This window comes from Dipodomys spectabilis, unplaced genomic scaffold (genome assembly GCF_019054845.1).
Source record: "Dipodomys spectabilis isolate Male_0828 unplaced genomic scaffold, ASM1905484v1 ptg000317l, whole genome shotgun sequence".
In the NCBI taxonomy this organism is placed as follows: Eukaryota; Metazoa; Chordata; class Mammalia; order Rodentia; family Heteromyidae; genus Dipodomys; species Dipodomys spectabilis.
Window position 1 is genome coordinate 1,144,855 of NW_024870994.1, and position 14,124 is coordinate 1,158,978.

Sequence of the window (14,124 nt, forward strand, 5' to 3'; positions counted from 1 at the left end):
TGGCCCTGCAGTCTCTCCCTCAACCTCCCCACAGAGCTCTGAAGCCACTGAAGGAGGAGATGTTGACAGTAGTTTGAGCTTGATTTTACAGGTTGGGAAACTGAGGCAGGAGGAATGGAGGGATAGCAGAGTGGGTGGAGGCAAGTCACCACCCCGAGGCAGCAAGGGGTTTAGAACTCCACACTTCCTGCAATGCCAAGTTCGAATCCAGAGCCTGCCGGGACCCCTCAGGCGCGGGCTCGTGCTTCACGGCAAGCATCGACGTACACAGCACACAGGAAATACACTTGCTCAGTTCCAATTCTTTTTCAAGGATTTTCCTAAACTTTTGAAGTTACTTAGCACCCAGGAAAATTGACTTCACAGATTGGCTGTGATTTCTTAGCAATTGCTAGTAATTTGTGCAATGTGAGAAAAATCCAGCCAGCCAGCTGATCTGAATGGGATGAAGTTTCTAGAACTGCTCAACTGGATAGCTAGCGGGGGGGGGGGGGGGGGGGGGTTGCGGTCGACACAGAAGAGCTCCCTGCCCACTTGGCCTCTCTGGGTCCTGGTCCCCCAACTGCAGCGGCTAGAAGACTGAGTAAGATGAGGTACAAATCCCTCCAGGACCCAAGAGTGGAAGCAGTGTGTTAACAGGAGGAGGAGAGGCAGGGAAGGCGGCTTGGTGGGCCTTGGGGAGCCCCTATCCATGAAGCAAGCACCACGCAAATGCTCCAGATGGGAGCCAGAATGGACCGGCTTGCCCAGGTTTAAATTGAAAGCCCAACATGGGGTGCGGGGGGAGGGGAGGAAGAGTCCACCAATGGGTGAGCAGAGTGTGGGCATGGCCTCCACCTGCTGCCGGGGCCAGCCCTGGGCAGTGACAAGGCAGGGCATTCACAGATCGCTGGTCCCTGAAACACCGTCCTCCAGGCGGCAGCCTGCAGAGGGGTGGCTTTCAGGAAATGATGGCGTCACGACCAAGGGACTGGCAGGGGGAGGCCAACCCCTCCACGCCAGAGTTCACAGCCAAAGCAGAGCCAGCCCCACCCAACCCTGAGCCTGCCGACACCTGGACCCCAGCCCCCGGGACAGAGGAGGCCCGGTTCTGTTCTCAAAGGGCCCAGGACACATCCAGGGAAAGCAGGGACCTTGGACGCCTGCTCCGTGAAATGAACATCAGGAAAGGGGAGACTGTAGTTCTGCCTGCAGGATAGAGACGGAGGGTGGGAGGCAGGACCAGCCCTTTCCTATCGAGGAGCTGAGTTCATCTCAGGTAAGACTCAGACCTCTGTGCACGGAGGTAGAAACTGCACAAAGCCATGAATGTGATGAACTATGTTTACCAAGGATGAAGATCTGATATGTATTTTGCCACAATTTAAAAAAAATGAGAGGAGCCAAGAACCAGTGGCTCATACCTGTAATCCTAGCTACTCAAAAGGCTGTGATCTAAGAATCCTGGTCCAAAGAAAGCCAGGGCAGGAAAATCCATGAGATTCTTATCTCTGTTAAACCACCAAAAAGCCAAAAGTGGAGCTGTGGCTCAAGTGGTAGAGCACTAGCCTCGAGTGAAAAGAAAAAAACAAAAAACAAAAAGCGCAGTACACAGGTCTAGAGCTCAAGTCCCAGAACTGGCCACAAAGGGGGAAAAAAAGAGGACTTTTTTAAAGCCCGAGGAAGTCCCAGGGAGCCAGGGGCCGGCGCATGCTCACCTGTGCCAATAGCCAGTCCACCAGCTTGCTGCCCGGAAGCACAGACTTGTAGGTCTTCAGGTGGTGGTCGCGGTCCCTGTGGGCGAGGCAGCAGGTGAACAGGGGATGGATGAGGGGCCGCCCTGGGTTCTGGGACCTCGTGTAGGGGTGAAGAGGAGCAGAGGGAAGCAAGTGCCAGCCTGGACCCCTCCTGACCCACAGTATGATCGGCCTCGGGCTCTCGAGTCTCTCTCGCCCGAGGGCATGGCTGTCTGGAGACGCTGGGGCTGTGGAACCCAGGGTGATGCAGTACAGGCTGCCCACCGTGCCCGGATGACCCACAGCAGGACCCAGCTGACCGAATGTGGACAGCGAGAAGGCAAGGGCACTCTGTCCCTGAGCAGAGGTGAGCGGTGCATGCAGGCCTCGCTGGCCAGTTTATGCTAGCCGAAGGGGCGGCCTCCCTCAGGCTGGCATGGGCACAGGCATGAGACCCCAGCAGAAAGCCGGCCGGGGGAAGGGAGTCCCGGGCTCCCTGCAGGGCCAAACCACAGAGCTCTCTGCCAAGCAGGAGGTCAGAGGCTGAGGAAGGAGCTGGAGGAAGACTTGTGGGGACGCACTGAGGCTGCAAATCGGGGTACACATGATGCCCGCCCACTGCTTCTTCCTGCCGCTGGCAAAGTGTGGCAGCAAGTGTTGGGGCTGGCACGGGAGGGAGGGCCTGGGTTCCGTGGGCAGCAATACAGAATGAGTCCTCCCCTGAGTCCTCCTCAGCCTCTGCAAAAGGGCATGACCCTGAGAATAGGGTGGACAGAGCTGCGCCTGGGTGAGATGGGGGTCGCCCTGTCTGTCCCTTCCTGCGCCACTCTAAGCTCCGTGGTGAAGAGATCGAAGGGAAGGGGCCCTGGCTTCACGGAGGCACACTGGCAAGACGGGCCCGCCTTCCACCAGTCACGCCACACACACGTACCCAGGGCCACGCTGCCCTACGCCTGGCCTCTCCATGTGCGGCCTCTTTTACGCTCCACCAATAAAAGGGAATCATCACATGCAAGGACACAGATGCAGATGCGCCGCTGAACAGCGAGACCCCAGAGAGAAAGTGAGGGGAAGGGGTCGGGGGCAGAGCCCAGACACACACAGACGAGCACCCAAGGGGTGGCCTGGCGTGACCCCGTGGGGGAGGGGGCCGAGCCTCCCTTCACAGCCACCTGCACTGGTTTCTGCTTCTCTGAAACCCTCTCACAGCCTCCTGGGGACCCCACGGGGCAGACATCATCACTGAACCCCAGGAGACGCGGGCAGGGCCTGGGCTTGGCTGCCAGCCGCAGCCGTGGCAGCATGAGAAGACAGGACGACGCGGGGACTCACTTGACCACCGGGGTGTAGAGGCTGTGAAGACGGCAGTAGAGCCTGACACCCTGGAAGGAGACGGGGGAGTGAGGGAGCGGCAGGCTGCGGGCACGGGCCCCCGCGCGGAGTGCCCTCTATGGGGTCAGGGGTCGGAGGTTGATTACCTTGGACATGACGTCCTCCAGCTCACTGCGGGCCTTGTAGGTGCCGTCGTCGTAGCGGAAGCGGTACATCACCTGCTCGTTCTTGAACTGGTGCTTGTCGGACACTGGGTGGGTGGGGAATGGGAGGAGTGAGGCGGGACTTCCTCTCTGCCCCACCCAGCCAGTGCTCCAGTATCGGCCAATCCCGTGAGGCTCCACCCTGCACCCTGTCCCCAGCCCCCACTGCCCCCTTGTAGTCCCTGCTGTCCCCTGGGCCTAGCAGGCTCTGCCCGGCAGCCAGCAGGGCCTTCCTCTGTGCCAAATCTCACAAGCAAGGCCCCCACCATCCTCTGTAAGTCCTGCGCCCTCTGACCTTCCCCCCAGACCTACCTGTGCCCTCTGACCTCAGGCTCTAGGCTTCCCCATAGGTTTTGTGCTAACTTCACCCTCTAGCCCCACTCAGTTCTGTGCCCTCTGACCTCACCCCTGTTCCCGCAGGGGGAGGCAGCCTGCTGGCCTGCATGCCAGTCCCTGGAGAGCTAACTTGGAGTCTTCCTGGGCCCCCGGAGCTGGGCTCCTCATGGAACTGTGTGCCCACCTGGTCCGCTACCACCCAGTGCTCACTGCTTCCTCGGACCCTCCTGAGACCCCACTGTCCTCTGCCACCCTCCCCGCCTCGACCAGACCCACACAGACACCTTCTGCGCCCATCTCCCCTACCCCAGCCGCGGCAAGCCCCTCCCGTCCTGCCCAGCGCCACATGAACACCGCGTCCACATAATAGGCACTTAATAAATGTCACCACATGACCAAACCCTGAACAATGGCTTCTTTCCTGTCTCAAAACATCACACAGAAAATTCTGCTCCCGACCCCCAACTTTCTAAGGGGTCCTTGCTGTGCAGGCACTAGAGAAAGGCTGCTTCTTGTCTGCCAGGGCAGACATGGGAGGGTGGTGGGCACTCTGCCAGGGGACAGGAAGCTGCATGGAAGCTTGGGAATGCCTGCCAGGGTCTGAGCGGCTCCCCTCCGCTGCACCAGCCCCCCACTCACCATGGTGGATAATACCATTCTCCAACAGGGCTTGGCCCAAGTTGACCCCTTCTTCTGTCTTGCTGATTTCACCGATTTCCAGGAGCCAGGCAACAAACTCACTGCCAGAAACAGAAGATGCCATTGAAAGGACTTGGCCTGGCCAGCCCCATCCACACGGGGGAATGGCCGCCTGGCCAGTCCCATCCACATGGGGGAATGGCTGCCAGACCTCCCCACAGGCCAGGAAGCAGAGGTCCCCACAGCCTGCAGAGACGCCTTGGGTCTGTCTTCCCTCATGGGGAAAGTGGACGCATCTGCCAATAGACTGATGGTGCATTAATAAGAACGGCTGGATGAGTAGATGGACAGGTGGATGGATAGGGAAGGGAGGGAGGGAGGTTAAAAGGGAGGGCAGACAGATGGGTATGTGGGTGGATGGATGGTGGACAAGTGCGTGGATAGATGAACATATGAATGGTGGATGGCTAGATGGATGGTGGATGGCTAGATAGATAGCAGATGGATAGTGGGTGGATGGATGGATGGATGGATGGATGGATGGATGGGTGGTAGGCAGATGGACGGGTGAGTGGGTGGATATACACTGGGAAGATAGTGGATGGATAGTGGATGAATGCATGGTGGGTAGATAGATGGGCGAGAAGGTGGATCTACACTGAATGGAAAATGGTTGGAATGACAGTGGATGGACAGATGGTAAGTAGGTGGATGGGTGAGTGGGTGAATAAACATTGAATGGAGGGTAGTGATGGATGGATGGTGGGTAGATGGAGGGGTGAGTGGGTGGATATATACTGGAGGATGGTTGGACAGTGGATGGACAGATGGTAGGTAGATGGATGGGTGAGTGGATGAATATACATTGAATGGGAGATAGTAGATGGATAGTGGATGAATGGATGAGTGGGCGGATATACACTGAATGGAGGGTAGTGGATGGATGGATGGTGGGTAGATGGAGGGGTGAGTGGGTGGATATACACTGGGAGGATAATGGATGGATGGTGGATGGATGGATGGTGGGTAGATGGAGGGGTGAGTGGGTGGATATACATTGGGAGGATGATGGATGGATGGTGGATGGATGGATGGTGGGTAGATGGAGGGGTGAATGGGTGGATATACATTGGGAGGATGATGGATGGATGGTGGATGGATGGATGGTGGGTAGATGGAGCGGTGAGTGGGTGGATATACACTGAATGGAAGATGGCTGGACAGACAGTGGATGGATAATAGAGGAAGAAGGCACGATGAGCAAGACAAGCAAGCAGCTAACTGGACAGAAGGATAATGGATAGATGGATGAGTCGATGGGCAGATGGCCAAGCACATGAGTACAGAGATAAACAGGAAGAAATCATAGTAGGCCCAAAGGAGCACAGAGTCAGGAAAGCTAATGGTGATCAAATCGTGTTAATTCCCATGCTCAAACACTCTGACGGCCCCCACCTCCCAGATCTCATCTCTGCCCACGCGAGGAGGCCCTGCCATCTCCCACCTCCCTGCTGTCATCGCTACACCCCCACACTGTGCCTCAGCCCTGCCCACCTTAAGCCATTCCAGACTCCTTCCTGCCCCAGGGCCTACACTGGCCTGGAAATGTCCTTCCCCCACTCTTCATCCTCAAGGTCTCAGCACGTGACCCCTCCTCACAGGTGCAGCCCCCGCCCACCCCACCAACGCGCTGCCCAGCCCTGGTGGGCTTCCTTCAGTTCTGGAGGTACCCTGCTTATAAGGTTTCTCGTGTTTACCTCGCACTTCCCTAGCCAGAGCAGAATCTCCGTGTGGGTAGAGACAGAGGAGTTATGTTTGTTTCCTGCTCTATGCCGGCCCCTGGAAGAGGGAGAAGGCCCCAGCAAAAGAGACAGGGACCCCCAACCATACTGTCTGAACCAACGGAGGAATAAACAGGCTAGGGAATGAAAAGGGTTGTCCTTGCAGGGCGCCGGTGGTTCACGCCTGTCATCCTCGCTACTCAGGAGGCTGAGATCTGAGGATGGCGGGTCAAAGCCAGCCCGGGCAGCAAAGTCCATGAGACTCTTATCTCCAATAAACCACCAGAAAGCCCAAAGTGACGCTGTGGCTCAAGTGGTAGAGCTGAAGAACTCAAGGACAACACCCAGGCCCTGAGTTCAAGCCCCACAACCAACCCAAAAAAAAAAAAAAGCAAGAAAGGAAAAAAAGAAAAAGGGATGTCCTGGAGTCCACAGGGAAACTGAGGCCTGAGGAAGAAAAACAGCTTTTCTGTGCTTGTCGGTCAGAGATTAGGGGTTCTCCCAGACCCCAGGACCAGCTCTAATGAGGGCTTCTCAAGCAGGGCCACAGCGTGCCTCTGCAGCTTATCCAAACCAGCTGTCCCACCTCTAATTACAGGTGGGCGGGCAGGCGGGAGAAGAGGTTATTTTTAGCTTTGTAGTGCTGGCAGGGAAGGCCCAGCCTGCATTAGGTAGAGTGCGCTGGGGCCCTCACAAAGCCCAGGCTGGAGGCCACGGGGGTGAAAAGAAGGGCACGTGTCCTGCGAAGCACCCAGAGCCTGGCCGCCCCGGGAGCGTCCTCTGAGTGCCCAGACTCGGGGTGGGCAGAGGCTGCCAATGGGTCCGGGAGAGGACGTCTCTCTAAGGAGCTGGCGCCTGGCATTAAAGCTGCCGTCTGGATGTCCCCTTGGGCCACCTCTGGTCCTACCAGCAGTCCTGTAATGGGGAAGGGGATGGGAAGTGTCCCATGGCAGCCGGCCCACAAGCCACAACCACCAGGATCCAGCCTAAACTGGGCCTTGCCAGCATCTGGGTGATGCAGTACGGGCTTGCAGCTTGCTGGGCCAACTTGGGCACACTGGTGGTCCTCTCTGGGCCTTAGCAGGATCCACCTGCCAAATGGTACAGTCAGGGGCCTTCTGATTTAGTGGCTGTGTGTGTGTGTGTGTGTGTGTGTGTGTTACTGGAGCTTGAACTCAAGGCCTTGTGTGTACTTGGCAGGAACTGAGTCATGCTTCCAGTACATTCCTTCACAGGTCATTGTGCTTTTGGCCTGGGCCCACACCTGCATCCAAATTCATTGATTTTGCACTTCTTGTACTGGCTGGGATGACAGGAACAGGCCCACACCCAGCTACTGGCTGAGAAGGGGTCTCCCCTATATGCCCAGGCTGGACTCGAACCACAATGCTCCCTATCTCAGCCTCCCAAGCAGCCAGGGTTCCAGGCATGCTGGTGAGAGGTAACTGGGTAGACTTTCGCCTATGAAACCTTAAGCTAGCTAAAACTCCTTTCTGACCCAGGGAGCTGGGACGGCTGTAAATGGGCAAAGCCAGCCAGGCAGACCCGGTGCTGAGTCAGCCAGAACTCGTTACCCGTTGCAGCCACAGAGAGTGGAGGGCTCAAACCTGATCCAGGAAATGTGTCTTCCAACGGCCCTGCCCAGTGGCACGCCGTCGGCCAGCACTGGGGATGCAGGGAAGGGTGCGTCAGACCAGGGCGAGTGAGAAGCTGGGTGAAGAGAGTGAGGAGGAGGAGGAGGAGGAGGAGGAGGGGGGGGGGAGGAGGGGGAGGAGGAGGAGGAGGGGGAGGAGGGGGAAGAGGAGGAGGGGGAGGAGGGGGAAGAGGAGGAGGAGGGGGAGGAGGGGGAAGAGGAGGAGGGGGAGGAGGGGGAGGAGGAGGAGGAGGGGGAGGAGGGGGAAGAGGAGGAGGGGGAGGAGGGGGAGGAGGAGGAGGAAGAGGAGGAGGAGGAGGAGGAGGAGGAGGAGGAGGAGGAGGAGGAGGAGGGGGGGGGGAGGAGGGGGAAGAGGAGGAGGGGGAGGAGGGGGAAGAGGAGGAGGAGGAGGAGGAAGAGGGTGCTGGGGGCTGGGCTGAGACTCAGTTGGAGAGTTGAGCCCTCTTTGGAGAGTTAGCACTGTGGCCTTTCACCCCACTTTCCTCCCTGGTCCACTGGACACTTACTTGGCCAACTGTAAGTCAAGGCCAAGGCTGGGCACACCTCCTGATGGCTGCTCACTCCCTAGCGCAGGCATCGGCCCTCCCGCCTGCGTCTGGATAGGCTGAGGGCTGATCCTTGTACCTGTGACCCTCCCACTCCGAGATGCTTCCTGGGAGTGACCACTGATTGTCCATCCACCACACCCCTTGTCCACATGTGTGCCAGGCTGAACGCCAGCCAGGCCCACAGCTTGGGGCTTCCAGCCTGCCTGGATCAGCAGGATGATGTCTAACCACTTCCTGGACCGCCCCCCCACAGAGCTCCCCAGAGCTCCGATGGAGCCAATGGTGTCCTCATTCTGTGCAGGTGAATTCCACCCTCGTCCCACGCCACCACAGTGCCTCTCTAGAGCATCTGAAATAAAACCCGAGTCTGTACCAGGCCTACAGCTGGCCTCCACTAACCCTGGGACTTCATCCTCCATAACTCTTGGCCAGCTCGGCCTCCTCGCTGATCCTCCCTTGTTCACAGCTCACTCCAGCCACAGGATGTCTGCACCTGCTGTTCCTCTCATCTTCCAATAGCTGGCTCTTGCAAGTTGCTCAGATCTGAGATGAACTATCACGTCCCCCGAGAGGAGGTGACACCCCTGCCCCCTACATCCCCTCTACCTACATCACCCTCATGATCAACCTTCACTGACCCACTGCTTCCTTTCTGTAACTCAACCTTTTGTCTACTGTCTGACTCTTCCACGAGATGATGTCTCTCTGCAGACAGAGACCGCCTTTGACTGCACCCGGCAGTAGACACTGAGTGAATGAATCCATGTCCTCGCCCCCCTCTGCCGGGGGTCCCCACAGCAGCCGGCTTCATCATCGTGGCCCTGCTGTCAACGCTGGCATCTGTTAGTTTTCTAACAGACACCCTCTTAATACACCTGGGCACAGACTCCCTGGGGGCACAGCCTGGCACGCACACCATCTCGCTGGCAGCGCCCGCCGAGCACACGATGTGGTGACCGCCATCTCAGTGAGCCCTGGAGGTCCCCTTTAGCGATCATTTACTGAGCGTCAGAGCAGTTACAGACCTGTGCAACATCACACAGCCAGCAAGTGGGGAAACCACGACTCCAGCCCAAGTCTGACTCAACTCTCTACACCCTGGAAGGACAATAAATTGGACACTTCTGCCTTCACGGAGTTCGTGTCTGGTCACAGAGAAGTCGCCACAGGGAAATAATGTGGACCGTGGGGAAAGCAACAGCCGAGGGAGAATGAGCACGCGCTGGGCAGAGATGGATATGGAGAAGAGTGCGGTGCAATAGAACACAGGCTGCGGAGCGGCCAGTGCTGGGTTCGAATCCCAGCCCCTCCCTGCTGTGACTGTGTGACTGGTTCAGTTTCCTTGGGGCTTAAAGGTTGTGTGGAGCGCTGTGCTGGGAGCAGAGGGGAAGGGAGGGGCTGTCAGCTGTCTCTGCAGCCGTGGACACCATGGGTGGAGGGGACAGGGCACTGGGGGGGGGGGGGGCAGCGGGCATGAGAGCTGCACCCTGGCAGGACAGGGCAGAGAGCCGCGGAGGGAGACGCGTGTTCCTGGGATGTCTCCTGAGGGAAGTCTGGTCCTTCAAGCCCTTGGTTACAAAACCAGCTACAATGCTGGCTGAGATCCAAACAGGGCGTGAGAACAATTGCCCCAATCCTTCCTGAAGGGGCCGAGCGCCGCTACCGAGGTCAGCCACCCCATCCGCTGCCCCACACAGGGCAGGAAGCAGGAAGGGGACACAATCCACTCCGGGGAGCAAAGCCTCCTTTCTTTTCCATCCAGGATTAGGGATTAGCTGATGAGATGGTCCGGAACCTTCCTCCTCCCCGGCCAGGTAACCCAGCAGCAACGCCGCTCCAGCCTCACAGGGCCCATGCCAGGCCCAGAGGACAGCGGCAGACCGTGCGGGTGGAGGCCCAGAGGACAGCGACGGACCGCGCGGGTGGAGGCCCAGAGGACAGCGACAGACCGCGAGGGTGGAGGCCCAGAGGACAGTGGCAGACCAGACCATACGGGTGGAGGCCCAGAGGACAGCGACAGACCGCGAGGGTGGAGGCCCAGAGGACAGCGACAGACCGCGCGGGTGGGTGGAGGCCCAGAGGACAGGAGTGGACATTTGCAGGTGGCACACAGTGGGATGAGGCCGTGCTTCAACACACCCCTGTGACCGTGTATACCAGGTCTCAACAGAAAGCAGGTTCTAAGCCGGGCACTGATGGCTCATGACTGTAATCCTAGCTACTCAGGAAGCTGAATCTGGCTGAGGACTGAGGTTTGAAGCCAGCCTGGACAGGAAAGGCCACGAGACTCCTACTCTAACTGATCACCAAAACGCCAGAAATGGAGCTGCAGCTCAAGTGGTAGAGCACTAGTCTTGAGCAAAGAAAAAGCTCAGTAACAGCCCCCACTGACTGACACAGACAGGTAGACAGACAGATAGATGGGTTATGAATGATAAGCAGGTCCTGCAGGAGTCGGGGCAAACAGGCTTAGATCTGCATGGAGACCCACCAGACTGTGAGAGACTGGCGGAGAGGGAGGCCCAGGGCTGGACTGCGGTGCGCAGGGCTGCGTAGGGCTGGACTGCGGTGCGCAGGGCTGCGCAGGGCTGGACTGCGGTGCGCAGGGCTGCGCAGGGCGGGGGGGCTCCGGCCGGAGAGCAGGGCCGGGGTGGGCGGGCCACTCACTTGCCGAGGAAGCACTTGGGCACGGTGCTCAGCTTTCTCCGCCGGTCCTTGATGAGGCTCACCTTCTTGCTCATCATGTGGTACAGCTTCTCCCCCTTCTCTGCGATCATGACGTAGGCATCGCGCTCCATGCCCAGCTTCAGGCCTGTGAGGGGGCAGCGTCAGCAACAGAGAGGACGCGGGACCCGGGCGGACCAGGGCAGCCGCCTGCCCGCACCATGGCACTGAACCGGTCGGGTCTCCAGGTACTGCTCCGAACCCCTGCCACGGGCTGCTTCACCTCCACGGCCTCCACCCCAAGCAACCTGAAGGGCTGTCTGACCCGAGGCAGCGGCCGAAAGACACCAGACGCGGTGCCCAGGCTTCTACACAGACCTCATCGGGCCTCGGCGGTAACAGTAACAGTACTAATGACAATTAGCATTATCATAGAAAACGCCTCCACAGCACCCACTGTGCTCAGTATGCTCTTCACCAAAACCTGAATGACAGGCACCATGATCACTGCCCAGACAAGGAAACCGAGAAGCTGCTGAGCTGAAAGCGGTGCAGCCCAGCTGAGCTCGGGACACCTGGGTCCAGTCCAAAGCTAGGCTCCAAACCACACCCATCCCTGTGCACCCAGCCCCAGACAATCCTCCTGGCAAGGCCCCCTTCACGCCACCCCCAGCTCAACTGCACATGCCTGGGCTGACCCCAGCCTGGATTCGAGCCAGAAAGACATGGCCCAGCCTGGTCCAGCCAGGGTCCCTACACTCCATCCTGACCGTGCCAGCAGGCAGACCTAACCTTGTCCTACCAGGGTTACAAGTTTCTTTGGCTGGAGACATTTTAATTTAGTGTGTGTACACGTAACCTGGGCTTGAACTCAGGGCCTGGGTGTGGTCCCTTAGGTTTTTTTTCACTCAAGGCTGGTGCTCTACCACTTGAGCCACAGCTCCACTTCTGGCTTGCTAGTTAGAATTAAGAGCGTTGTAGTCTTTCCTATATAAGCTAGCTTTGAACCATGATCCTCAGAGCTCCTGAGTAGCTAAGGTGACAGGCATCAACCACCATCACTTAGCTTTTTAATACATTTTTAATGCAACAAGATCCAGGTATCTACGCTCTCTAGAAAAAGTACCCAAGGAGGGGGCCATGCCAGACCCCTCCTGGGCCTGTGACTTGGACGTGGGTGGGAGGAGGGAGAGGAGGGAAGCAGGTGTGCAAGGCAGAATTTACGGGGCCTGTGGATTCCCACTGCCACTGAGGAACGAGGGAAGGAGCGGGTCAGGCAGCGTAAAGGACGGGAAGAACTGCGCTGGCAAGCAAGCTGGGCTCACGGGCCAGCCAGACATGCGCAGCAGGAAGCCAGCTGGAGTCCTCTAAAACTGGGACATGCAGGGGGTCCTGGGAGATATTCCCGAGTACGGCCAAGCCCAAAGCTGCAGCCTTCTGTCCCCATTGTCATACGAGACACTGAGGCCTGGGAGCGAACGTGACTCGTCCCTTCCTCCCAACCACGGCAATCCCAGCACAGGAGCTCAGAGCCCACCCCCAGTCCCCGCCTGCCCTGGCTTAATGGAAGCCCTGCAGGCCCCTCCCCCCCCAGGCTTCGATTCGGTGACCAGTAAGCAGAGAAAACCTCGGTCAAAGGAGAAAGCGGGCATTCCCGAGGGCTCATGGGTGATCACCTGTCTGGGCTGAGCTGCACCACCTGCCACCTCTCGGGCACCACAAGTGCCAGCACAGTCCCGGGGCTCCCTGCCCACCCACACCTGCTTCCCACAGCTCCGGCCTGTCCCCAGGCCCAGCCCGCTGCCTGCGGGAGACACACAGCCCAGGCCCCACTCACTCTCACGCTGCTCCCGCTCCCGGATGATGGCGTCCAGCCACTTCTGTTTCTCTTCCGCCGTCTTGGCCATGCAGACAAACCACTTGTTCTTGGCGGTGTTGTGGATCTTCCAGCCATTGGTGACGGTGTAGCCATTGCTGTGGTAATCGGCTGCCAGGGGCAGGAGGCAAAGGGGGCTCAGTACAGATGCGGCCATGTGACCCCAGGTGACCCCACGTGACCCCAAGGACCCACAACATGGTGGGAGCCAGGCAGGCCCAGCCTGGCACTCCAACATGGGGGAGAGGGAGAGGGCCACTGCCAAGGCAGGGTTTGAGAGTTGAACTTTCAGCTCTTCCATATGCTCCCTCTCCTAGTTTTGCTCCCACACTCAAGGAAGAACTGCTACAAAGATCCCTGACTTGCTGAGCACTGGTGGCTCTCGCCTGTCATCCTAGCTACTCAGACGGCTGAGATCTGAAGATCGCAGTTCAAAGCCAGCCTGGGCAGGAAAGTCTGTGAGACTCTTACCTCCAATGAACCACCAGAAAACCAGAAGTGGAGCTATGGCTCAAAGTGGTAGAGCGCTAGCCTTAAGCACAAAAGATCAAGGACAGTGCCCACGCCCTGAGTTCAAGCCCCAGGACCAGCACAAACACAAAAAACCAAACCAAAGACTTTCAACTTCTCAACAACACAGGCCTGAGGCCTCCTCGCCATCCACTGGGCCCTGAGATTCCTTCGGCCCTCAGTGTACTGACAACTCTACACTGTGGCTGGACAGGAGCAGGCAGCCCTGTTGCAGCACAGCTGCTCTATGCAGGGACATCTGGGCCCACAGGTGTCGTGGGACTGAAAGGTCTGTGGTTCCACACCAAGTGGAAGCCCCACTCAAAATGAGCCCAAGAGCACTAGAAACTGCCACAAGATGGCAGTGAATGGCACAAACAGCCCAGTTCTCACCACCCAAAGAACAGGTGAATTGAGCAACAGCCACACAACAGGTGGTATGCCCTGGGGAGCCGCGTGCACAGGCACAAACCCACCCCACCAGGTGTGGAGCAGAAGCAGCAGGTGACACAATGAAAACAGCATTTTCTGACTGTCCGAAAACCCTACATGCACAAAACCAGGTGCATTTTTAAAGCCATTTAAATGTACGTAATCGGGCTGGGATGTAGCTCAGTGGCAAAGCGCTTACCTAGCAAGTGCAACGTCCTGGGTTCGATCCCCAGTACCAAAAAAAAAAAGAAAAGTTAAATGTACATAATCATGTATCTCTGTAAAGTTCAAAACTAGAAAATTTTTAATTGCTCAATAAGGAATATCTAAGAGGTTTTAAAAAACACTTATTTTATGCTGGTATGACGACTTGAATTTAGAGTTTTGCAATCACTTAGCTTGTTTACTCAAGGTAGGTGTTCTACCAGTTTAGC

The 14,124-nt window shown here is 57.8% G+C and overlaps 1 protein-coding gene across 1 annotated transcript in view; it reads right to left on the reverse strand.

The window, feature by feature from the left end:
* Positions 1-14,124, reverse strand: part of Prex1 (phosphatidylinositol-3,4,5-trisphosphate dependent Rac exchange factor 1) — a 101,137-nt gene that overhangs the window by 25,654 nt on the left and 61,359 nt on the right. The window contains exons 9-14 of the mRNA XM_042702171.1: positions 12,710-12,859; positions 10,876-11,020; positions 4,226-4,326; positions 3,194-3,297; positions 3,048-3,097; positions 1,698-1,773 (exon numbers count right to left, since the gene is read on the reverse strand). Of these exons, the coding sequence (XP_042558105.1) occupies positions 1,698-1,773; positions 3,048-3,097; positions 3,194-3,297; positions 4,226-4,326; positions 10,876-11,020; positions 12,710-12,859 (626 nt within the window). The remainder of the gene's footprint in view (positions 1-1,697; positions 1,774-3,047; positions 3,098-3,193; positions 3,298-4,225; positions 4,327-10,875; positions 11,021-12,709; positions 12,860-14,124) is intronic.